At 36.9% G+C, this 23,360-nt stretch overlaps 3 protein-coding genes across 6 annotated transcripts; all 3 read left to right on the top strand.

The window, feature by feature from the left end:
- Positions 1 to 30: 30 nt before the first annotated feature.
- On the top strand, positions 31 to 13,128 carry LOC145727810 (constitutive coactivator of PPAR-gamma-like protein 1 homolog). 3 transcript variants are annotated; one of them, XM_081977642.1, is made up of 16 exons: positions 31 to 367; positions 541 to 811; positions 1,073 to 1,359; positions 1,411 to 1,725; positions 1,777 to 1,963; positions 2,020 to 2,114; positions 2,172 to 2,262; positions 2,321 to 2,482; positions 4,443 to 4,694; positions 4,749 to 5,025; positions 5,078 to 5,189; positions 5,242 to 5,545; positions 7,468 to 7,655; positions 7,707 to 7,847; positions 9,287 to 9,369; positions 9,469 to 13,128. In XM_081977642.1, the coding sequence occupies exons 2-16, from the start codon at positions 598 to 600 to the stop codon at positions 9,593 to 9,595; spliced, it is 2,835 nt and encodes a 944-aa protein (XP_081833768.1). In that variant the 5' UTR covers positions 31 to 367; positions 541 to 597; the 3' UTR covers positions 9,596 to 13,128. The 3 variants fall into 3 exon arrangements, with proteins under 3 accessions (XP_081833768.1, XP_081833770.1, XP_081833769.1); XM_081977644.1 differs by having other exon boundaries at positions 2,339 to 2,482; XM_081977643.1 differs by having other exon boundaries at positions 2,020 to 2,111.
- A 3,854-nt stretch (positions 13,129 to 16,982) lies between these two features.
- LOC145727814 (protein glass-like) lies at positions 16,983 to 23,277 on the top strand. 2 transcript variants are annotated; one of them, XM_081977651.1, is made up of 7 exons: positions 16,983 to 17,915; positions 21,150 to 21,276; positions 21,418 to 21,554; positions 21,607 to 21,943; positions 22,286 to 22,532; positions 22,586 to 22,823; positions 22,902 to 23,277. In XM_081977651.1, the coding sequence occupies exons 2-7, from the start codon at positions 21,190 to 21,192 to the stop codon at positions 23,074 to 23,076; spliced, it is 1,221 nt and encodes a 406-aa protein (XP_081833777.1). In that variant the 5' UTR covers positions 16,983 to 17,915; positions 21,150 to 21,189; the 3' UTR covers positions 23,077 to 23,277. The 2 variants fall into 2 exon arrangements, with proteins under 2 accessions (XP_081833777.1, XP_081833776.1); XM_081977650.1 differs by lacking the exon at positions 16,983 to 17,915 and having other exon boundaries at positions 21,121 to 21,276.
- Positions 18,571 to 20,003, top strand: LOC145727816 (uncharacterized). Its single transcript, XM_081977652.1, is given in 3 exon segments — positions 18,571 to 19,267; positions 19,269 to 19,631; positions 19,633 to 20,003. Coding segments are annotated over 3 exon segments (1,143 nt in total). The 5' UTR covers positions 18,571 to 18,634; the 3' UTR covers positions 19,780 to 20,003.
- Positions 23,278 to 23,360: the final 83 nt, after the last annotated feature.

The following is a 23,360-nucleotide window of genomic DNA, read 5'->3' on the forward strand; positions in this document are numbered from 1 at the left end:
CATTTGACAGTGTCACCCGTCATGCGCCGTGAATTAAGAAGAAGACACAGCTTCCGGTAAACATTCCATTTTATTCTGTATTTTTTTCCTGTATTTCTTTTAATGCTGTATTTCTGGCCGATTTGTTGAATTGGAGTTGTATTTAACTCGTTAAAGATTATCAGTAGATGTAACAGTGTTTTGGTAACGTTTATTGCCGCCGTCAACCTGTTTTAACTTTACAAAACGCAATTATCTCACGACCGGCAGCTTCTAAACATGGTTTCAGTTGGGCGTCCTGGCCTACAAAATTACTAGCATTTACAGCCAGGATTCAGTGATTTTTGTGTTTACAATCTGGGAGCCTTCACTAATCTCATTATTTTTAGTAAGTTTTCACTTCACTGTGTCAGTTTTAAATTTATTTATGGTTAATTAAACCCTTTCCCCCTTAACAAAGTAGGCCGCCATTGTGGTCTGGTCTAGACAGTGGTTAATCAATCTTTAATTTTAACAGTTTAAGCCCGTATATGTAATACAAGGAATGGTTTTTAATTTTAGTTTGACAAGATAATGCTTTGCTGATCATAACTATAGAAAGAGTGAAAATAGTTCAGCATGGGGGTCCAAGATTTACAACTGTTTCTGGAGAGCCCCACACTGGAAGGCGGTTCAGTTTCTGTAGACTTGCTGAAAATTGCTAGGAATGTCTCACAACGTCAACAACCTCACAATACCAACCGTAAAATTAGGCCTCTGGGGGGCAATAAGCTACGGCTTATAATTGATGCTGAAAATTGTCTGGATAGATTGTATGGAGGTTATTATTCAGGTAAGAGAGCTAAAACGTACAGATTTTCTGATAGAAATAAAGATATTTGGAAAACACTGTTTTTTTTTTTCAATATTACTATTGGTCAGTTTTATAACTTCATTTTAACTTGAATGGGTAGTTTAATGTCTAAAATGACATTTTGGGGCTCAGGGTGGACTTCAGGCTTGACATTTTGTAATAAAAACATCACAGTCTTGAATATCAGAGTCTAAACCAGGTTTTGCATTTTGCAATTTTTGTCTTATTCTATTTCGATAGATTGGGCATGTGGAGGCCAATGGAATAGAACAGTACAATATTTGTCTTTGTTATGTGGAGCCCTTGAGCACGGCAACATCGAAATTGCTGTTGTATTCAATGGCACCATTGAACAATGCCGAATGGAGGAGTGGAAGGCTGAGCAGGCCAATGTACGACAAAAAGTCGGTATGGTGTTGAAACACATTAACACTAAAGGTACTCCGCCCCCTAAAGTGTGGTGGACGCCACCAATTAATTTGCGCGCTAGCTTACGTATGGCTTTGAGACATCTGGGTGTTCATGTGGTAAGGTTTCTTCTTATAATGTTACAAGTTTAAGCACTATCACTAATTTAGATGTGTACAATGGATGATCACCACCAAGAAGTAATAGCCTACTGTAGGGAATACGGTTTTCACGGTTTACTAGCGGATGATGCTGAGTACGCGGCATTTGATCCTCCCCGTTATTTTTCTTCTGAAAACCTAAAACTGACTTACAAAGGCTCTGTGGAAACCAAGGAGTACATGTTGAGTGTACTTACTAAATCTTTAAGTGTTACCCAGGAGCAAATCTGCATTATGGCCTCTCTGTTGGGCAATTTCTTATTGCCTGAGAGTGATTTGCAGGATTTGTACAAGAAAATCAACTTAACCAAGAGGGATGAAAATGTAAAGTCTCAAGTCATCAGTGGATTTATGTTTTACCACTTATGTTTGCAGAGTTTTGAAAGTACTGTCAAAACTTTGGCAGAATTCGTACGGACTTTGCCACCAGCATCTAGTATGGACAGTTTAGTGGTTGCTGTCTTTGGTGGTATTGATGATAAACGTGCAGCCAGGTTCAGACAGTCGGTGCAGTACTATCTGAACGGCACTGCCAGTGGGTTTCTTAAATATGGCGCTCCTGGTTAGTTACTACTCTAAATAAAAACTCATTGACATGTAACTTTATTGTTAATTCAGCCAAACCAAGTAAACCAAAACACACTGAAAAAAAGGACGTTCACCAGGAAGTGGATGAATCAGGATTTGCTTCAGAGACTTCAGAACAACAGGTGGTGATTAAAATCCACTTTTTTTCATGTTTAATTTGTTGATTAAAAATGTTTTTTCAGTTGGAAACTTTACAAAATTACAATCTTCTTACTGCAAACAGTGTTTTGTCCGCAGATTTCGCTCAGATGAATATAACTATCAAACCAAGTGGTGAGTTCATGGATTGATCCCTTCTTAACCTTTTTATTGTGTTGCTTTATTAAACTAGACGATTCTCTTGTTGAAGTGGGTTCTGATACTGCCCAAAAAGTGAACGGAGTTACCAATGGTTCTACAACCTCACCTCAGGATTCACCAGAACTGGATAAATCATCAGGGTCAAAACCGCAGGCCAGTTCGTCATCTACAGGAAAATCTGCTTCAAAAACTGGTAAGTTCTGTTCACTAATCATTCTGATAGATGTTAAAGAACCGCCGGTATACTCCAGAATATTTTCGGATATAAATAAACTCAACTTTTTGGACAGTCTAAAAGAACAAGACTGGTTAGATGTGTATAATGTATAATGTCTTTGCAGGCACTGTTGTAGGTCTATTTAACCAACACTTTCCCCAAAAACTTATACATAAACAATTAAAGTCAAGTAAAAGGCCACCCTCCGATCCTCTTTTGCTGGAATGCAAACGCAAGCTGGTTAATCTACTTATGCTCTCCAGGTTTGACAATAACTATAGACAAAGATACAACGAAGCAAAAAGGGCGTTAAAAAACGTTAAAAACAACCCGTAGAAAAAGTTATGAAGATCGCATTAAAAAAGCGGACAATAAAACAAAATACATGTGGTCAATCTGTAGAGACATAACTAGTGGAAAATCCAACCTTGCAGAGATAATAATAAATTTGTATAATCACCACCTTTTAGACGACATTCCATTTTCATGTAATATCAATAGTAATATAAGAACAATGTTTTTAAAACCGGTGTGTCCGGATGAGATTGAGGAAATTGCCAACAAGCTAAAAAATAAACATAGTGTAGCGGGATAGATGACCTTCCTACAAGCATAGTAAAACTGGCAACCCCTGTGCTAAAAAACGTATTGTCATATTTAATAAATAACTCGTTCAGTGCTGGAATTTTTCCAGACAACCTCAAAATTGCATTGATAAAGCCCTTATATAAGAGTGGCGATCCTGAAAATCTAGACAGTTACACAGGCCTATAAGTTGGTTACCTAGTTTTTCGAAAATCGTTGAATTTGCAATGAATACTAGATTGATTGGTTTTTTGGGTGAATGTAATGCTTTCAGTAATTGTCAACACGGCTTTATTAGAAATAGATCAACTCAAACGGCTGTAAGAATTGGCTAAGTAGTTATTTAACAAACAGAAAACAATGTATTAGCGTAACTAAAAATGGAATAACGGAACGTTCCGCTATTTTGCAGAACGTTACAGGAATTGCGCAGGGTAGTATTTTGGGGCTACTTCTGTTTATAGTGTTTGTTAATGATCTGTCTTCCATAATTGGAGATCCCTCTCAATACATTGTAAATTTTGCAGACGACACTAACTTGCTTACAGGGTGTAAACATTTGGATAGCGCAATTTTGAAATCAAGAATTTTCTTTGAAGCGACTGGTTTTCAAAAAACAAACTTATTCTGAACAAAGAAAAAACAAATGCCATTGTTTTCAGAACAGAAACCATCGACAACCGCTAAACCAGAAACTTTTAAAATAAATGATACAAACATCACCGTATCCGAAAGTGTTATGGTATGCGGGTCATTGGCAAATACATGGAAGAGAAAATACTGAAAATGGTGTACCTGGCAAACTTTGAGTCTGTTATGAAGTATTGCATAATTTTTTGGGGACGACATTCACTGATACAGAACGTTTTTGTAGTACAAAAACGTGCTGTAAGAATAATTAAGAAAAAAAAGTTCCTGGAAAGCTGTAGGGGTGAGTTTAGGAGTCTGGGTATAATGACAGTACATGCAATTTATGTTTATGAATGTCTCCTATTTTACATTAAGCATAACGATCGTTTTGACATACAATTCCAAAATAAGTATGAAACCAAACGATTAGAAGTCCTCTATCCGGCTCACAGACTCAAGTGTCCACAGTATATGTGCTTAAAATTATTTAATGTACTACCATCACAGTTAAAAAAATTAAGGTTCTTAAAGTGTTTAAAAAACGGTTAAAACAGTACCTGGTAGAATTGGAGCCATATAGCTTAGAAGACCTATGTAACCAGTTGTAAATTTGTGTCGTGTACAGTTTATTTATGACGTCATTTTCATTTCATGTTTGTAAAACATTACTTGAAAATAAAAATTATTATTATTATTATCACAATTGACTTTTCTTCTGTAGAGAACGTGGTCACTCCTTCCGTGTCAAATGACGTGTTGCGTACCGCATCCTTGCGTCATCAAAAGGGATTGATGGTGCCCACCATCCTGCACGTGTTGAGCACTCAAGAAGTACGTCTGCCGTGTCTGATGGAGGACGAGAGCAATCGCGAACTGCCACCCATTTACGACATCTATTTGCCTCTAAGACAACGCGTTTACGCGGTACTGTTCAACTTGCACCATTTGCGATACGTGCACTCCAAAAAGAAGGGTTTGTGTTTGGCGTTTTGTTTAATACTTGGTTGGATTGTAAAGTGTTTTATAGAAGGTGGAGAACTGCCGGACGATGCCCCTCAACCCGACATAATCGTGAAAGAGTGGGTTTACAGTCGATCGAATCCTTATCAACGTCCCGAACACGTCAAGGCGGAACCTTTGCCTTGGGCGGTGCCAACTTTACAGAGGTTGTGGTTCGGGCCTGCCGTGGATGATAAAAGGAGAAGGATGAGAGCTTTTTTGTCTTGCCTAAACTCGGACACACCGTTGATTTTAAACACTGCCTACGTTCCCCAGCATATGCTCATTATGGCTTGCGTTTTGAGGTTAGTTTTTCACCCTTAAGTTTGATAGTAAAATCTAAAGGTAAACTTTCAGGTATATAATGTCTCAGGATAAGCCTATAATGCGCCGCAACGAGCTTGACTCTTTCCTCTGTCAGGCTTTTAATCCGAATTTGATGAACGTCCAACATTTACAAGAACTTACTGTAAGCCAATCGTTCATTAATAAAAAAATTTCTAATCTTCTGGCTATTTCAGTTGAACGTAGTCTCGAGCAGGGGCGTGCAACTGGCCGCGCTGTTTATGAAAGGCGTCGATATGGCCATATTGGCCAATGACGCGTGCGGAGCCCCATTGCCTTGGCTCATGTGCTGCCCCTGGCTGTATTTCGACGGGAAACTGTTCCACTACACTTTATCCAGATCGGCGCACGCCAAAAATATTTTGGAAGTGTGCGACAACTATATCGATCGCGTGGTTAAGGTGGAACGGATCAGGAAGGCGATATTAGAAGGATTGGATGTTAAGTTTGCTAAGGGTCCTCCACCACAGTTCCAACCTGGTAAGTTAGGGTTAAGATGATTATTATTATCAGGAAGTTGAAGATGAGATTCACTCAAATCCACCTCTTTTCCAACCTGCTTGATAACGCTGACATCAGATTCACCCTGACCATTCATTCTGATGCAGTAAATGAAGAAAATTTAAATGTATTTGAATAAAAACATATTTTAGGGATTTTTCCAGTTTTGGTCCAGTTTTAAGTGTCAATAATTCACCATTTGACTTGAATTGTGTCATTTTTCTGAAAAACGTTTCCTAAGGAAGATACAGTCCTCCAAATTTCAATTTAAAAAATCGTTTTATAATTTAAAACTGAACATTCAAACTTGTGAAAGTCCAAATTTGTACTGAATAGTCTAAAAACTTTTTTACGATTAGGAATGGTCTTATGATTCGCTTTCTCAGACTGCCATCCTGGTTGAGTGACTGAAACTGGCATTCAAGAACTAAAAAAAGTCCGGAAATCAAGACAAAGATTGTATTGTGCATGAAACTCATTTTTTACTACTAAAAATAATATAAAAGTTGACTTTTAATGCTAGAACTGACTTTACTAGGACTAAAGAGAGTCCAAAAGTATATTTTCAAGACTTTAGTTGGTGTACAACTGAATTTTCTGGACTGGACAAGTCTAGAAGTAAATTAAATTTTCGAACTGTTTTATTTCTAAAAATTAGTTCTCAAGACTATTATTGTAGCATTTGGTACCAACATTTTTTACTTTTATTACTGAAGAAACTTGACTTTTGGAAATAGTCTTAAACTCGATTTTTCAGTCTTAAAAAGCACTAAAAACAGTCTGAATTTCTTAGAGATGCTACAATTTATTGCACCTATGAGTGTAGAAGTTAATTTAATAGTGAAGAAGCTTGAAATAACATTTTCAAGATTATTGTCAGTGGACAAACTGGCTTTTAGGCCTGATAAGTCAAAAACTTTGTAAAGATAGTCTTGAAACTCGATTTGAGGCACTGAAAACAGCCTTAAAACACTAAAAACAGTCTAGTTTATTAAGAAATACCCGAATTTTTAGCACTGAGGTGTCTAGAAGTCGATTTAATAGTGACTAAGCTTGGAATGCCATTTTAAGTCTATGAAGAATGTAAAAATTGTTTTTTAAGTTTGCTATGCCAATAACTTGGTGAAGATAGTCTTGAAACTCGATTTTCCAAGCTGAAAGCAGTTTTGAAGCACTAAAAATAGTCCAGAATTCGAAAAAAATTAAAAGCAAAGTAAAAAGCACGAAAAGTTAGTTTTCAAGACAATTTTCATGAATCTAATGTCGAATGTCCTGCATCTAAGACTATTTTCAAGACTAAAATATTGAAATTTGTCTTAAAATTATGAAAACTTACTTCAAATGCAAATTTTAAGCTTCTGATGTCACTTTTCATTAGTTCAGTCACATTTTGGGGTTCAAGGCAATTTTTAAGGTTTAAATGTATGAATTTGTAGTAACAAATTCTTGAAAAAGTAGTTTTTATGTCTACAAGTCAATTTTTAGTATTAAAGTCTCTCGATTTGCATGAAAACTGGTTACAAACACAATTTTTAAGCTTCTGAAATTGTGATCTTTTCTAATTCAATTTTCAAAACTAAAGTCTTTTAGTTTGTCTGGAAACTATGGAAACTGGCTACAATAATATTTTTTAAACTTCTTAAGTGAATTTTTCGTTTCCAAGACTTGGGTTTGGTTAGTTAACTGTTATCCCTCCACATACCACCTGTTTTCTTCATCTTCTTTTAAAGTTTATGAAGTAATAGTAATGACTACATATACAACCCTACTAAAATTACCAATAATGGATCTTTTCTATTAAAAAATAAATACATTTCTTTTATTTTCTTGAAAAATGGTTATTTTCAAGACAACCACTCAAGTTTTAAGAAAAGATAGCTCTACTGGTTGTTTTATTAAAGGTCCACTTCTTCGCGCCGGTATTCCAGCGGGCTACTTGCCAACTGTGCCTTTACCAGTGCCCAGAGCAGGCCCCGGAGTGCGAGGACGCCCCGTTCCCTCCCGAGGAGGTCAACTGCAAGTCGCCGGTGTTGTAGTGGGATCGTGGGGCGCCAACTACGGCTTTCAAAACAATATGAGAGCTCCTCAGGTATATTATTCGTTTAAATTTAATCCAAAAATCTAATCGAATTTTTTTCAGCAAATGTTGCCAGCCGGTATGACTCCACCCTTTAGAGGCCGCGGTAGAGGTTACGGGGGCGGCGCTCAAGGATACGGTCGTGGGCGCTCCCAAAAAGTGGGTGGTATGCCCACTTATCCGGTGGGAAACCGCAAAAATCAGGTGAATTTTTCTTAACACATAAATAGTAAAAGTTATTTAATGGTGTTAGGGTTTACTGGCTTAGTTTGTTGTTTTTTTAATTAATAGCGTCAGTCAAATAGAGAGTTCTCGGGACTGCGTATCGAAAAATACGGTAACGCTATCTGATAGCTATTCATGCGCAATTGAAAATCAAAATACCGTATTGATTGTATAGCGGATCCTGCTATGTATCGGCTTTTAACGGAGCCCTTTTCCGTACGGTATTTGATAACTATGACATAAAAAGAGCCAGAAAGTCAGTCAAAAAATATCTGGCTTGTCATTTTTTGGGGTTCTATTCACATCCGGCAGCCCCAAACAAGTTTTAAATCGATTATTTCCTTCCTATCAATTTTAAGTGGAAAAATCACTTGACAACTGTCAACTTAGCTGTCAGCAGTTTTTCCGGAAAAAAAAATTCGAAAAAATTTCGCACTCCTCACAGCAACATAAAGAATAGTGTTACCCTTTCTAGCTTGAAAGTTATTGTTCTTATTGTTTTAATTAAAATAAAATGTTTATTTAACTCAGGAAATAATCTTACCAAATATCCCTCGTGCATCTAATTTTTCCTGTGGAAAAATTGGAATACTCGTTTCTAAGTAATTTGTTTTAACAAATAGCATGAGGATTTTTAAAAGAGACTCGTTTTTCCGGAAAAATTAAATGCGTTAGGGATATTACCCCCGAATATATTCTTTTTCACATCTAAAGTTTCAAATTAAATCCATATATTTCGCTTCTGTTACGCAAAAAAGGACTACCAACCTTAAGTATATTAAACAATATTCCGTCTTCCAAATCTTCATCTCTTAATCCTCATAAAATTGCGACTTCCAAGAGTTCTTTCAGTAATGTGATTTGTGGTTATGTTCTGTTTTTACGTACGTTGACTTGAAAGCCGATAACTTAAGGAACAGTCACAAACTTTAACTACATTACCGGCAACTGTCAAATACCATAAATTCATAACGTGGCAGTACCGAGAACTCTCTAATAATTGCATGGTTTATGTTTTATACAGGTGTGGTAAATCGGGAGAAAGACTGAAAACGAAAAAAATATCAAGTAGGCCATATTTTTAGCGCTCTGTTGCCAAACGCCGTAAGTAAGTTTGTCGAGGGTATTGAATACTTACTGCGTTTGGCAACAGCGCGCTAAAAGTATGGCCTACTTGATATTTTTTCGTTTTCTGTCTTTCTCCCGCGCATGCAATTACCTACGTTTCTCTGTCCGTTACGCGGTTTTCCTATGGTCGCTTTTGGATTTACCACACCTGTATAACGGTTACGTTATTGTATGCGCTGCATTTTCTTGTGTAACATAATTTCTCAGTGTTTTGTTGTAACCACCATTTTCCGTGTTTTGGCACTTTACTAACACGAAAGCGGTAATTGACTGGCGTAATTTCTTCTTAGGGCAACAAGAAGCGCAACACTAACAAATCTAACAAGGAAAAACAAGCGAAAGGATTGGCTTTAACTGTTAAAACCGAGTCCGGGTATGTAATTGTGCTTTTACTGCTTTTCTGGACTGTTTTGGGATAATTTAAAAAGTTTGTTTTGACGATTTGAGTGTAATATGCTCTTAAATTTTGTAGCGACGTGCTAGTCAGTGAGGTGCTCGACGAGGCAGCTTGCAGTCCCCTTGCGGCACCGGAAGACTGCAAAAAACCAACGGACCATCATCAGGGACAGGGAGACGCTCCCAGTCCAGTTCCGGTGTAAATCCAACTCGACCAAAACCAGGGGAGAAACGTACCGCCCAATTATTTCCTCATTCGGTTTCTCCCCTGGTTGTGCCCCCCATTCAAAAATGGGAATTGGCGGGTTGTTTTGCATTTTCCAGTGTTTAAGTATCTGACGCGAGAGACGTCGTATTTGAGTGAGCGCCGGTATTTGACAAAAACGTTTCGGTTTAGTGTAAACCATGTCTAAAGTGTCTATAAATCGGTTGGTAAGCCTGCAAGGTTCTTCATTTTGCTGGTTTCAAGGTGTTGAGCAGGCGTCCTTTCTATTTTGCTATACAGGGTAATTCAAATTCGACCCTCACCAGGGATCTCAGAAACCATAAGAGATACAAGAAAGTTTAAATTGGGGCAAAGTTGCGCATTTTAAAGCTCAACCAAATGCTGTTTTAAAAATTTCGATTTTCCGAGTACTTCCGAAGATATCCGAAAAAAACTGAAAATTTTATTTTTTGTTTTTATTTATTTCTAACCTTATTTGAAGAGATATCCCAAAACTAACACTTTTTCCTAGCTATTCGATGATGGATTCAAATTTGCCACACGACGTTTCGTTTTTTGTCAGTCATCATCAACTTTTTTTTTTCTTATGGGCGCCATATTGGATTTTTAGCCCATCAAATAGTACGTTTAATTCTGATTTTAGTAATGTATAATAACTTATGATTTGCTTCATAAATAACAAAATAATTCCATAAAAACTATTTTTACTTTAGTTATAACTTAAAAGGCTCATTTATGTTTTCAAGTGAAAGATCATCATTTTAGGAACTTCATTTTTTGCCAAATTTCAATTTTTTATAATGTTAAGTGCAAGTTTATAGTTATTTATACAACAAGTGACTTAAACCATTTTTTATTCATTCTTATTTATTCGAGTGAATAAACCGGTTTAAGTCACGTGTTTTATACAGTATTTTATTAAATTTCGACTTCTTATATTAAAAAAAAACTAAAATTACAGTTCTTTTAAATTTGCACCCCGCCCCGTAGATGTAACATTGATGTTTGTTTGTTTACATCTGTAAATAGGCGAATGTCATTCAGAGTGATTTAATAGTTATTTATACAGCAAGTGACTTAAACCATTTTTTATTCACGAAAAGAACAACTAGGTCCACGAGCGTAGCGAGTGGCCTAAGCTGTTCGAGTGAATAAACCGGTTTAAGTCACGTGTACACTTTTGTGACTAAGTATGTTCAGGTCAATTGCGTGTGACAAGTACTACCAAGTAATCTTCATAAAACTCTCATTAACTCAAAGCTAACTAAGGTAAAATTAGTTTTTATTGAATTATTTTGTTATTTTTGAAGCAAATCATAAGATATTATACATCACTAAAATCAGAATAAAACGTACTATTTGGTGGGCTAAAAATCTGGCTGCCAAAAAACGAAACGTTGTGTGGCAAATTTGAATCCATCATCGAATAGCTGGGAAAAAGTGGCAATGAAAAGGTGCTTTTAGTTTTGGAATATCTTTTCAAATAAGATTAGAAATAAATAAAAACAAAAAATCAAATTTTCAGTTTTTTTAGGATATCTTCGGAAGTACTCGGAAAATCGAAATTTTTAAAACGGCATTTGGTTGAGCTTTACATTGCGCAACTTTGCCCCAATTTAAACTTTCTCGTATCTCTTATAGTTTCCGAGATCCCAATGGTGAGGGTCGAATTTGAATTACCCTGTATTCAGGCATTAGAGTATAGAAAATTGAAAGGAAAAACCACACTGCAGAAAGAAAAACATGGAAAAATGATAAATCAGAGACTATTTATCGTACCTAGGTGTAATAACAGGGTCGGATTTTTTACACGTGTCGACACTGCTGTAAAACGCTGTGTTCAGATTGGTCAAGCTTGACTGATTGTTTTGAGAGCATATTGTATATTTTTATATGTTTGTTACAACTGTTATAATTATATTGACTGAGACGGCGTCACGACGAGGACGCGCAACTGTGATCATATTTATCGTATTTATATATTAGATCTGTTGATTTGGCAACTTTGATCGGTCAAAGTTGGATTAGGATGGATTAAGGAATGATGGTTCATGAAGCAAACAAAACGTTAAATTTGGTCATGTATTAAAGTAACCAACCCTCCGGAACGATTACGCTAAAACCCTGATTTCTGCATTGATGACGACGACAAAAAAGTGCGACACTATTTTGCGTCTTCGACGTAATTAACTTTGTACGTTGCTACCAAAGATCAAACTAAATAAATTCTCGACGTTACATACTTCATTATATTCAAATAATGCCCAAGTAAATATTGCCTGTTTAAGGTGTGACTATAATATTGTTGCTTTTTAAAGAACAAAATGCACACCCACCGAGAGGAAATTTCAAGAATCTAGCATCACAGAAAACTGAAAAATCCTTGATGTTGCTGCCCCCCTGCAACGAAGCTGGATAAATTATTATTAAAAGTAACGAATCCTCGAAGGGTTCTTTGTCCCTTTCCCTCTATCAAAATAATCGTATTAAAACTTGTCGAAAGTAATAACAAAAATAATAATATAATCACTTTGAGTAACTTGCGTAGCTGTTTTTTAAAACAGATCATACACGGACGACCCGAAAAATGGGCGTCTCCGATTTAGCTCACGATTTTTAGTAGTTTTTAGCAAAGTCTGAAGACATTGATCTAGTAATTGTTCGTAAAAAAAGCTTCTAATGGTAATTATATAACCTTTTCGCTACCTATTATCAATATTATTATTTGTTGTATTTGTATATGCCTACGCGCGATCGCTACTTTCAGGAAATCGCACCACAATTAATCACTCCTCTAATTACTTTTCTAAATTTGAATCCGAAATGTTGAACTGATCTTGTTTTTCATTGTGGTGCGTTTCCTTTTTGCGACTTTGAAAAGTAAACAACCCTTTAGTCATTGCGTTCATAACCTGGTTGGTGTAACTTTTTTTTTATCAAAAATGACTAGAGGGTCTTTATTATTATTTATCCGCTATTACTGCTAAACATTACTTTATCAAAGTAAACCAAAAAAAAAACATAATAACTGTTGATTTATGTTTTTTAATTTAAGCTTTTTCTGTTCTTTATTCCTTATTAGTGTAATATTATAGGTTTCTTTTGAGGGCATTTAGTTTTTGAATCTGGTCACTTTTTCTTTTTGATCCTGTGTAGTAGAATATACTAATTTTGTTTGCAATATTCATCTTTCACTATTTAAACAAAAAGAAGTATTATATCTGTGTAATTCCAGAATATTTATGTATAATATGGCTCTGTGGGTGAAAGGGCATCCCATATGTACTTGTTAGAAATAGTTTTTTGAAATCCGTTATTCACACACACACATTTTTCTTGTATTATTATTCTTAATATTGAGAAGCTAAACATAACTGTCATTCAACTGTTCGACAAAAACCTTTTTGAATATGGGCATAGATATTTCAATTTCCTTATAACGTACGGATATGAACAAGTGGTGCAGTTGAAGGAGTTTGTTTGATGTCTAATATACTATATTGAACCATTGATTTGTTTTTTTTGTTGCTTTAGCCCCCCGAACAATTGAAACAGTTTTATGCATCACAGAAATGAGCCCAATGAATGTATTAGTAGGAGAGGGTGCTTGCCCTTAGGGTAAATACAGGTGGATAAATTGGACCTGTGTTGACCTAAGAGATTAAAACAGATAGTTTTGAAAATGTTTGTGTTTGCTAATTAGGGTGTTGGTCAATTAACCATATGATTTTTGTTAGTCTGTTTTGTAGCACAGTAAGTAAGAATTCAGTTTGCTGCCTTTTCTTGACCAGTGCTGTACAAAATACTGACCATGATATCAAATACATAAAACGTAATTTGATCGGTTTCAAAATCCATCCGCCGACCACCTGGCTCTTGTACTCGATATTGAACATTCATTCATTTTAATAACAGAAAGTTCATCAGTGTGGACATCCTTTCTGTCTCATCAACGTACGGTATTGATTACATTGTCACGCATGTTCGAGTACGGTCCTGATTGACGTCGCGACGTCCTACCCTGTATACGGGGATTAATTAAAAAGCACAGTCGAAGCCCTTCAAAAAGGAACTGACAGCAAAGTTCACAAGAAACCTTTGGAAAGTCCAATCAATAATTATTAAAGACTTTAAACGCTGTTTGTTAGATTGGTACGATTGCGGCTGAAATAATATTGTCACTCAATAATGTGCAGTTTATACGTCATATTTTCCCACCCTACAAAGCGAACTTCCTACTAAAAATACACGCTTTGTATATCGGTTTTCATCGGCCATCCCTACTATACACTACAACATGAGAAATAATAAAACTATCGGGTTACTCAACTCGTTCATCGTATCAGTTTCCAATATTGAATTATAGAGCTGAGCAATGCATTTTTTTTTGGATAAACTAAAATAACTATACTTTCCATCCCCTATAAGCGCCGCAATCGCTTTGATTGGTTGGAAGGGGTGGCAAACAAGTGTAGTAAACTCCGCCTTAGCAAAGAGGGGTCGATAACAAAGGATATTGTATAACCGTCCAAGTCAAAATAATTTCTAATTTTAAATTCACTTAATATGGTTTCAGGTAATAAATTTTAATTCCGTTTAAAGAACGTAATTATAGTTTAAGAGAGAGAAGCATTATGAACAAATGAATGGTCTCGATAAAGATGGAAAAAATGGATGTGACACAGTTTTACAATATTGGTCACGAGATATCATTCTATATATTCCATATCTGTATTTATTAATAAATAGTTAGGTTATTTGACATTTTTACTATACAGGGTGGTCAAAAGAGGATTTCACATGTCTTTTGCTGTGCATTATTCTAACCCTCCTGGAGCAAAATAAAAAATTGCCAAAAATTGCATTTTTTCAATTTTTGATTGATTGTAATTTTTTTATTTGAATTCTTACAACTTTTACTAAAACGCCATTAGAAAAAGGATAAAAAACTGCAAAATGAGACAAAACTGGCCTGTCTATGTCTAGCTCTTCACTTAATGTTACCGAGATATTCACTTTCAAAAAGCAGTTTATGTTCTCCAATCTTTCTGTTTTTTTGCTGTGCATTGGACCCCTTCTGGAACAAATTAAAAAATTGACACTTTTGACAAAAAATGTGCTTATTTCACCTAATTTTATGTCCTTTGGTATAAAAGGCCTGCAAAATGATATTGATTCACCCTGTATCTGTAAAAAAAAACCGAGTTACAAGGTGTTAAAGTGAAAAATATTAAAATCAATCCACTCAATCTGTGTTTAAGCTTTAATAACTCAGTTACATGACGACAAAAGTGAGTGGACAAATAAAGATTTCAAGGTCTATAAAACGATATATTGAACCACCCTGTAATTTTCAAAATAACCAAAAGCATATTTTGGGCGAAGTATTAACCTTCGCCTGTAAAACCCACTTGGGGTGAGAAAATGACTGTTTTAAACACATTTTTGGAATCCTCATTAAATTTCCTATCCAATAAACTAAAAAAACACTACAAAATTTGGTACAGTCAGGGAGAAAAGCGGTGTCAAAATTTGATCTGCCAGAAACACAGTTGGAAAAGACAGTCAGAGACAAAATCGCCTGAAAAACCCACTTCTAGTGAGAAAATGTTTGATTTAAGTACATTTTTGGAATCCTCATTAAATTTCCTATCCAATAAACTAAAAAAACACTACAAAATTTGGTACAGTCAGGGAGAAAAGCGGTGTTAAAGTTTGATCTGCCAGAAACACAGTTGGAAAGGACAGTCAGAGACAAAATTGCCTGAAAAACCCACTTGGGGTGAGAAAATGACTGTTTTAAGTACATTTTTGGAAACCTTATTAAATTTCCTATCCAATAAACTAAAAAACACTACAAAATTTGGTACAGTCAGGGAGAAAAGCAGTGTCAAAGTTTGACCTGTCTGAAAGACAGTTGGAAAGGACAGTCAGAGACAAAATTGCCTGAAAAACCCACTTGGGGTGAGAAAATGACTGTTTTAAGTACATTTTTGGAAACCTTATTAAATTTCCTATCCAATAAACTAAAAAACACTACAAAATTTGGTACAGTCAGGGAGAAAAGCAGTGTCAAAGTTTGACCTGTCTGAAAGACAGTTGGAAAGAACAGTCAGAGACAAAATCGCCTTAAAAACCCACTTGGAGTGATAAAATGACTGTTTTAAGCGCATTTTTGGAAATTTTGTTAAATTTCCTATCCAAAAACCAAAAAAACACTACAAAATTTGGTACAGTCAGGGAGAAAAACGGTGTCAAAGTTTGATCTGCCAGAAACACAGTTGGAAAGGACAGTCAGAGACAAAATCCCCTTAAAAAACCACTTGGGGTGAGAAAATGATTGTTTTAAGCACTTTTGTGGAATCCTCATTAAATTTCCTATCCAATAAACTAAAAAACATTATAAAATTTGGTACAGTCAGGGAGAAAAGCGGTGTCAAAATTTGATCTGCCAGAAACACAGTTGGAAAAGACAGTCAGAGACAAAATCGCCTGAAAAACCCACTTTGGGTGAGAAAATGATTGTTTTAAGCACATTTTTGGAATCCTCATTAAATTTCCTATCCAATAAACTAAAAAACATTATAAAATTTGGTACAGTCAGGGAGAAAAGCGGTGTCAAAATTTGATCTGCCAGAAACACAGTTGGAAAAGACAGTCAGAGACAAAATCGCCTGAAAAACCCACTTTGGGTGAGAAAATGATTGTTTTAAGCACATTTTTGGAATCCTCATTAAATTTCCTATCCAATAAACTAAAAAAACACTACAAAATTTTGTACAGTCAGGGAGAAAAGCGGTGTCAAAGTTTGATCTGTCTGAAACACAGTTAGAAAGAACAGTCAGAGACAAAATCGCCTGAAAAACCCACTTGGAGTGAGAAAATGACTGTTTTAAGCACATTTTTGGAATCCTCATTAAATTTCCTATCCAATGAACTAAAAAAAACACTACAAAATTTGATACAGTCAGGGAGAAAAGCGATGTCAAAGTTTGTTGTTTTGAGTTTTAACCTGTAGTAACATAGGCTATCTTGTTCTATCGGAATGAGTTAAAATGAGACGCCAAAATACGTCTCAAGTTACAAATAAGTGTTAAAAAGTCAAATAACGTCATGAAAAATGTCAAAACCTGTATACAGCGTGTCCCAGAAACAATGGTACAGTTAAAATCGCAGCGCAAGTTGAACTAAAATCGGGCAACCGGTTCCTAACCTAACATTATAAATAATATGACACTGCCACTGTCAAAATCAATGTAAACAAAGCGAGAAATGACAGCTGGAATGCCCGAAACTGTTTTCAAAACTGATCACCAGAGGGAGTATCTCTTACCTTGAAGCACCAATAGAGACTATTCATTGGATTGCTTTGTGTCAAAATGTCTTGTGTCCGTTTGCATAGGACAGTTTGACATTTATCACGTGACTGTGTCATTCACATAAATTGTCACGTGATGCTTGTCACATGCTGAACAGAACATTGAAAACTTTTCTGTTCTAACGAAAAGTGGCGCACATCCGGCAAATCAAATATTTAATTTTCTCATCCTAATCACTTAAAAGAGAATCGACGCGGCAATCCAATTCGGTACATCACATCTTGATTACGCCGATAATCCTCTTTTTGAGCGTATGCTCTACGTGTGCCGCTCATCCTCTTATCGGCCGCAAACATCTAATCTTTGGTAATCAAATCGACGGGTTAAATGCCCCCCCAAAACCAATTTCTTTGGTGGCCGTATTTAGCAAATGATCCGAATGTTGGACGAATTAAAATTCAATTTTCCCGAAAGGTTTTTTGTTTTTCTACCCACGCTCACCAATATCATGTAACAGTAGTGATTTCAGGTGGCTACTAATTAACATATTTACAAACCAATCAAAGCTACAACAACAAAGATCCGTTTGGAAGCTTATGCACCTGGTGCTACATCAATTCACTACTTGATGCACCTCGAAGAAGATACAGCCAGCCCTTCTGGGCGTATGTGCTTTTTTTTCGCCGAGGATGAGCTTAATGAAGTGGTCTCGTTGTAATAATAGATGACACCCCCGAAGGGGGGGAGCGGTCTTATACGTCGACCAACCTCGTCATAGGGTGATCCGGTCACTGTTTTAAACAGTATCGATGCCGCACTTATCTTTGCGCGCCCTCACTTTTAAGGGCTCGCTACATTACGTTCTTGGTGACATCTCTAGTGATAATCGTCGTTTAGTGTTTTTTATGGTTTTGTGTGATTGATTTAGTGCACCTAGTGATGCCGGTTTGTTAGTGATTTGTGGCTAATTTAGATCAGGTAAGTCCTACAAAGATTTTGCACTCTTGAGTAAAAACTGGAATTTTGTTCACACACTCTGAATTCATTTTTGACAAAATTTGTATTTATGAAACAGCATATCTGATGAAGCTAACAGGTCTGTTCACAGTTGTCACGTGACCGCACTATTCACATATAATTGAATAGCATGTGACAGTTGTCTTAAATTATGATCTGCTCATTCCGAAAACTACCGATAGGAAAACAGTAATTATGCGGCATTTTTGTAAATTGCACCACTGATTAGTCTAATTTACGTTTGTGGAGATTTACCATACTAATTTTAGAGTTTAATCTTCCAGAATTAAGTGACCGATAAGCCGGTAAATGGTTCACTATACAAAATAACTCAAGCTTACCCCTTTAACTGGCCACTTAAATTCTTTCCGCACGCATTTGTATTACAAGGTTTCACATTTTTCTGTCCGAATTACGTAAAATTTGCTCAAAAAAAACATAAATTTGCACAAAAAAAGCAACAATCACGATCTAGCCGCCATTGCGACAAATACGGTACTGGCAACTGTCAGTCGAGTGTCATTAGCGTCAACGTCCGTTTAAATGCAAAGTCAATGAACTGGCACATCACGGAGTTGGATCGTCATCAAAGATTTGTTATATTTGACAGCAACATTAAAATTGGACCCACGTGAATGGCATAATCATGGCTGTTATCATCAAAACGTCAAAATACTAAAATGAATGCTTTGAGTAACGTGAGTATCGCAATAAGTGCTGCCGATTCGCATAAAAATGAAGAACCCACGAAACCCCCCGTAAACTTCTTCATTTCCGAATCTGTAACGTCATTAAATAAAAATGACACTTTGGAGAGTGAAGATTTTTCTACGTTGGTCCGAAACATCATCCCCTGCACACTGATCGAATGTATGAACGAACTGGCCATGTTGCGCAGCATCAACTTGCAAAACGACTTGGGGCCCGAGTGCCAAAAGCTCATCACCTACGTGAGTATCGAGGATCGTTATATGGGCGGCGAAAATCATTCAGAATATCGCATCAACTCTACAAACAGCAGTTTTGACAAGCTCGCCAAAGACATTAACATGGTGTACGTAACTCTGTTGGAAACTTGCCGTGACATCCTGAATTACGGAAAGTATAAACGCTTACAAGATGTCATTAAAAGCATTGCTGGGATGCATGAAGAAGAGGAAACTCTTCTTGAATCAGCTGGCAATTCCCAGCGAATTATCGAAGATACCAAAAATCGCTACGAAGAGGAACGTTTGGACAACATCCGTACCATTGAAGAAACCGACGCAAAAATTCAAAATATCAGATTCAAAGCTGAAGACTTTAACATTTACGGACATGCTCGAAGTGCAGTACTTTGAACGATGGGAGAAAACCAGAATGGAACAAAACACCATGAAATGCGAAGAAAAAGAAAACTACCACCGATCGATTATTAAGGGCACCGGGGAACTAATTTTAACCGAAAACCGTTGTCACGCAGAACTGGGCAAATACTTTGACGAAATGCGCAACGACTACCTGGAGGAGATACAGCAATGGATGAAGAAATATGACGACGAGACGGATCAACGCGAAGGCGACACTCTGACGCTGCGAAGCGAGTTGGAGAAAATTGGGGAGGAAAAGAAAGTCGCCATGGAGAAATACGAAAAACGCCAAGCGGAAATCGACGATTGGTTGAGATACAAACAGGTGAAGGAAGGAGAAGGAGATGCAACGTCAGAAGGAGATTTGGTGCGCTGTTAGGATACAAGCTTGGTGGAGAGGAGTTATGGTTAGGAAGAAATTGGGTCCGTACAAGCCTAAGAAGAAGGGCAAGAAAGACCAAAAGAAGAAGAAATAATTGCGTTAATTTGTTTTATTTAAAAATGTGACGCATGATTAACTATCAGTAGTGTTATGACAAGTCCACCTTTGTGATAAAAGCTGCTTTTTTTTGGACCAATCACTGTGGTTGACAGGTGACATTTGCGTGGATTCAAATTAATGGCCGCTCCAAAATGGCGGCCTTGTTAGCAGGTTTTTTCTAACTGTCACAGAGCATTACAATTTTATGTTAATTACGTATTATTGAATTCCTTTATTCCTGTACCTAAATTTCTCTTAGATAATCATTTTAAATAGTATAAATCAATCAAACTTATACAGGTAAATAATTTAAGGTACAGAGAAAAGGGCAAAATAGTTGTTTGCGGCATTGAAAAGTTGATAATAGGAAGTCCCCGAAATCGTTTCCGGCAAATATTTCGTTGAGCCTCCGGTATTGACCGGAATAGGAAGCCATATTGGGGCGGCGTTTCAGCTCCGGTATCTATGGAAACGGAAACGAAGGGGCGGAAAACAAAGGGTCGCGCTATTAATAATAATGGCGGGGGTTTGGTTGCGTACTCCTAAATTGCTCGCAAACAATAAAAAAATATGTTTTGACGTATGTTGTTTAAGTTGACAATTACGTGACACAGACAGTACGAAACGAGTACTAGTACTATTTGCCAACCTGATAACTGACATTTGACATTCAGTCATGAAAAGAAACTGCATGAGCTCAGAAGTTTCTTTGGTCACGTAATGACCCAACTTTCGTGAATCAGACTGTAGTTAGATTTTTCAGAACACTGTAGAATGTCACATAAATAGATATAAATAATATATATATCAAATATATATACAGGTGTGTTAAATCCAAAACCGACCATAGGAAAACCGTGTAACTGACAGAGAAACGTAGATAATTGCATGCGTGGGACAAAGACAGTAAACGAAAAAAATACCAAGTAGGCCATATTTTCAGTACGCTGTTGCCAAAATCCAATACCGTCGACAAAATTAATTTTACCACGTTTATTAATTACGGTATTGGATTTTGGCAACAGCGTACTGAAAATATGGCCTACTTGGTATTTTTTTCGTTTACTGTCTTTGTCCCACGCATGCAATTATCTACGTTTCTCTGTCAGTTAGACGGTTTTCCTATGGTCGGTTTTGGATTTACCACACCTGTATATTATATCTTAATATTTTACAGTGTGTAAAAGTATTTGCTCCATTTTTACTATATTACAGACCAATTTACAAGTCCTATTACTATATCTTATTTTTATTTAATTTATGATGGTTACGTATCTGCAATCTATTTATAAAGTACAAACAATACAATTTAAATCTCTGTAATACAAAATTAACAAAAGCATATTGCTAAATGGTACATTATAGGTGCGCAAGATTGGCCCAGCCTCCTACGTCCCCGTTCACCATGGATACAACCAGTTACGTCCCCAACAATCCCCAATTCGGGGTGCAATTCGAGTGTAATTGGAGTGCCCCAACGGCTGTACAACAGGTAACACTGTTAATTTCAATTCTTCGTTATTATTAAGTGTGTTTAATTTTATTAATCAAATGTGTATCATACTCACCAATGTTGTGAATTAAAAACTTATTTATTAACTGAATTTTTAAGTAAATTGAATATTGTTATTAGATTTCTTCCTGTACGGACGATTTATCATCCTGCTGGAGTGACGAAATGGCCTCCTTCTCCCTACCACTGGACTTAGACCCGCTGCCCAGTCTATTTAACATTTCACCCTGCGGGAATCCGCCCTCCTCATCCTCAAGGTACGAATTAACATTGTTCATTTCCGAACGATACTTAACGGAACCTATGTAGAACAGAGCAGAACTACCAGAACCAGAACCCGCTGCTGTTTCGCGACCAAAAACAACCTTCCTCGGACGTGGCGGACGTGCTGCTGTCGCTGAAACACGCCGTGGTGCATCCGGGGCAAAGCCCTACCGAAAAGTACGACCCCCAGCAGCATCTCTACCACTCGCAGATGCTGCTGTCTCCCGGTGGTTGTGGGGGCGCGAATCTGTGCGATCAGAACTTTAGTTTGGCCCAACAGGCTCCTATTTTTCCTAGCATGTCCGTGAACGTGTCCATGAACATGACGATGCACGGGTACCATCCAAATAGTGGGTATCCGAGTGATTTACCCTGTCCTCAGGTAAGTGAATTCAATCCAATTTGGTAATCATCAACTGACAAAAAAAATCTCACAAAAACGCTTGATCACGTGACTAAGATATTCATTTTATACGGAGTGGCACATGTCCTCCACTTTTTCTTAAAGATTTGTTGCAACTGAAATCTATTAACCACTCATATAAGTAAAGTTTGATTTATTAATAATTGATTAAATTACAAAATGCTTTTACAAACCCCTTTTCCAGTGAATGTTTAATATTTATTTGACAACTAATGTCAACCGAAAATGGCTAATTGTTTTGTCACGTCCTGTCACTGGCCGACTCGATTTTCGTTTTTTACTTGAGTTGTAAAACTTTAGGTTCAATGGACTGCCAACACCCAACCAACCTCACAACCAGCCTACCAAAGTCAAGGCCTGCTTAGTCCAACCTATGGTGGTACTTATTCATTTACCGCGGATTTTAGACCACCAGTACAAGATGTCGCGCCTTTACTCACTACCACGGCCACCTATAAACCCATGACGATGTCGTTTACTTCGCCGAGACGTAGGTCGAGCCTTTTGGAAGAGGATGGGCAAAAACCGAACGTATGTCGAATATGTGGTGAGTGGTTTGTGGTGAAATGTCAGGCAGTTTGATAATTTGTGCCTTTTTAGGAAAAAGTTACGCACGTCCCAGCACGTTAAAAACCCATTTGAGGACTCATAGCGGCGAAAAACCGTTTCGATGTAGCGATTGCAATAAATCGTTTTCTCAAGCCGCTAACTTAACAGCGCATGTTCGTACTCATTCCGGTGAAAAACCGTTTAGATGCCCGGTATGTGATAGGAGATTTTCACAAAGTTCCTCAGTTACTACGCATATGAGGACTCACTCAGGCGAAAGACCATACAGGTGAGTCAGTTTGGGCAACATTTAAAAAAAGTCATGTGACCAACTGTTTATTGAATTTGAAACAACTGAATTTTATAGGTGTCGTCTATGCAAAAAAGCCTTTTCGGACAGTAGCACCCTGACCAAACATTTACGAATACACAGCGGGGAAAAACCGTACGAGTGCAAGTTATGTCTGCTCCGGTTCAGTCAGAGCGGGAACCTAAACAGGCACATGAGGGTACACGGCTCGCCCAATGGGCTACCGCCATGACACGCTTGGTTTAGTTATAGCCCATGATTAAACGCCTCGGTTTACTTTTGTTTTAACACCAAGTAAGTTCAAAAAAGTTAACCAGCCCTTAGTAAGTTTTGTCAGAAAATGTATTTTATTGAAGCTAGTCATTCTCTTTTGTAATTTACTGTATATTATTAAGTAGAGCACTTACGAAAATATATAAAACCATTAATTTTTGCTTTTTGTTTTATTTCACCCAACTCAAACAAAAATATATGTCACGTGAGCAAGTGATTAAGTCGATTGAATCAGTCACGTGA

The sequence above is a fragment of the Ips typographus genome, linkage group LG4, assembly GCF_016097725.1.
Source record: "Ips typographus isolate SLU linkage group LG4, UJ_Ityp_2.0, whole genome shotgun sequence".
Lineage (NCBI taxonomy): Eukaryota > Metazoa > Arthropoda > Insecta > Coleoptera > Curculionidae > Ips > Ips typographus.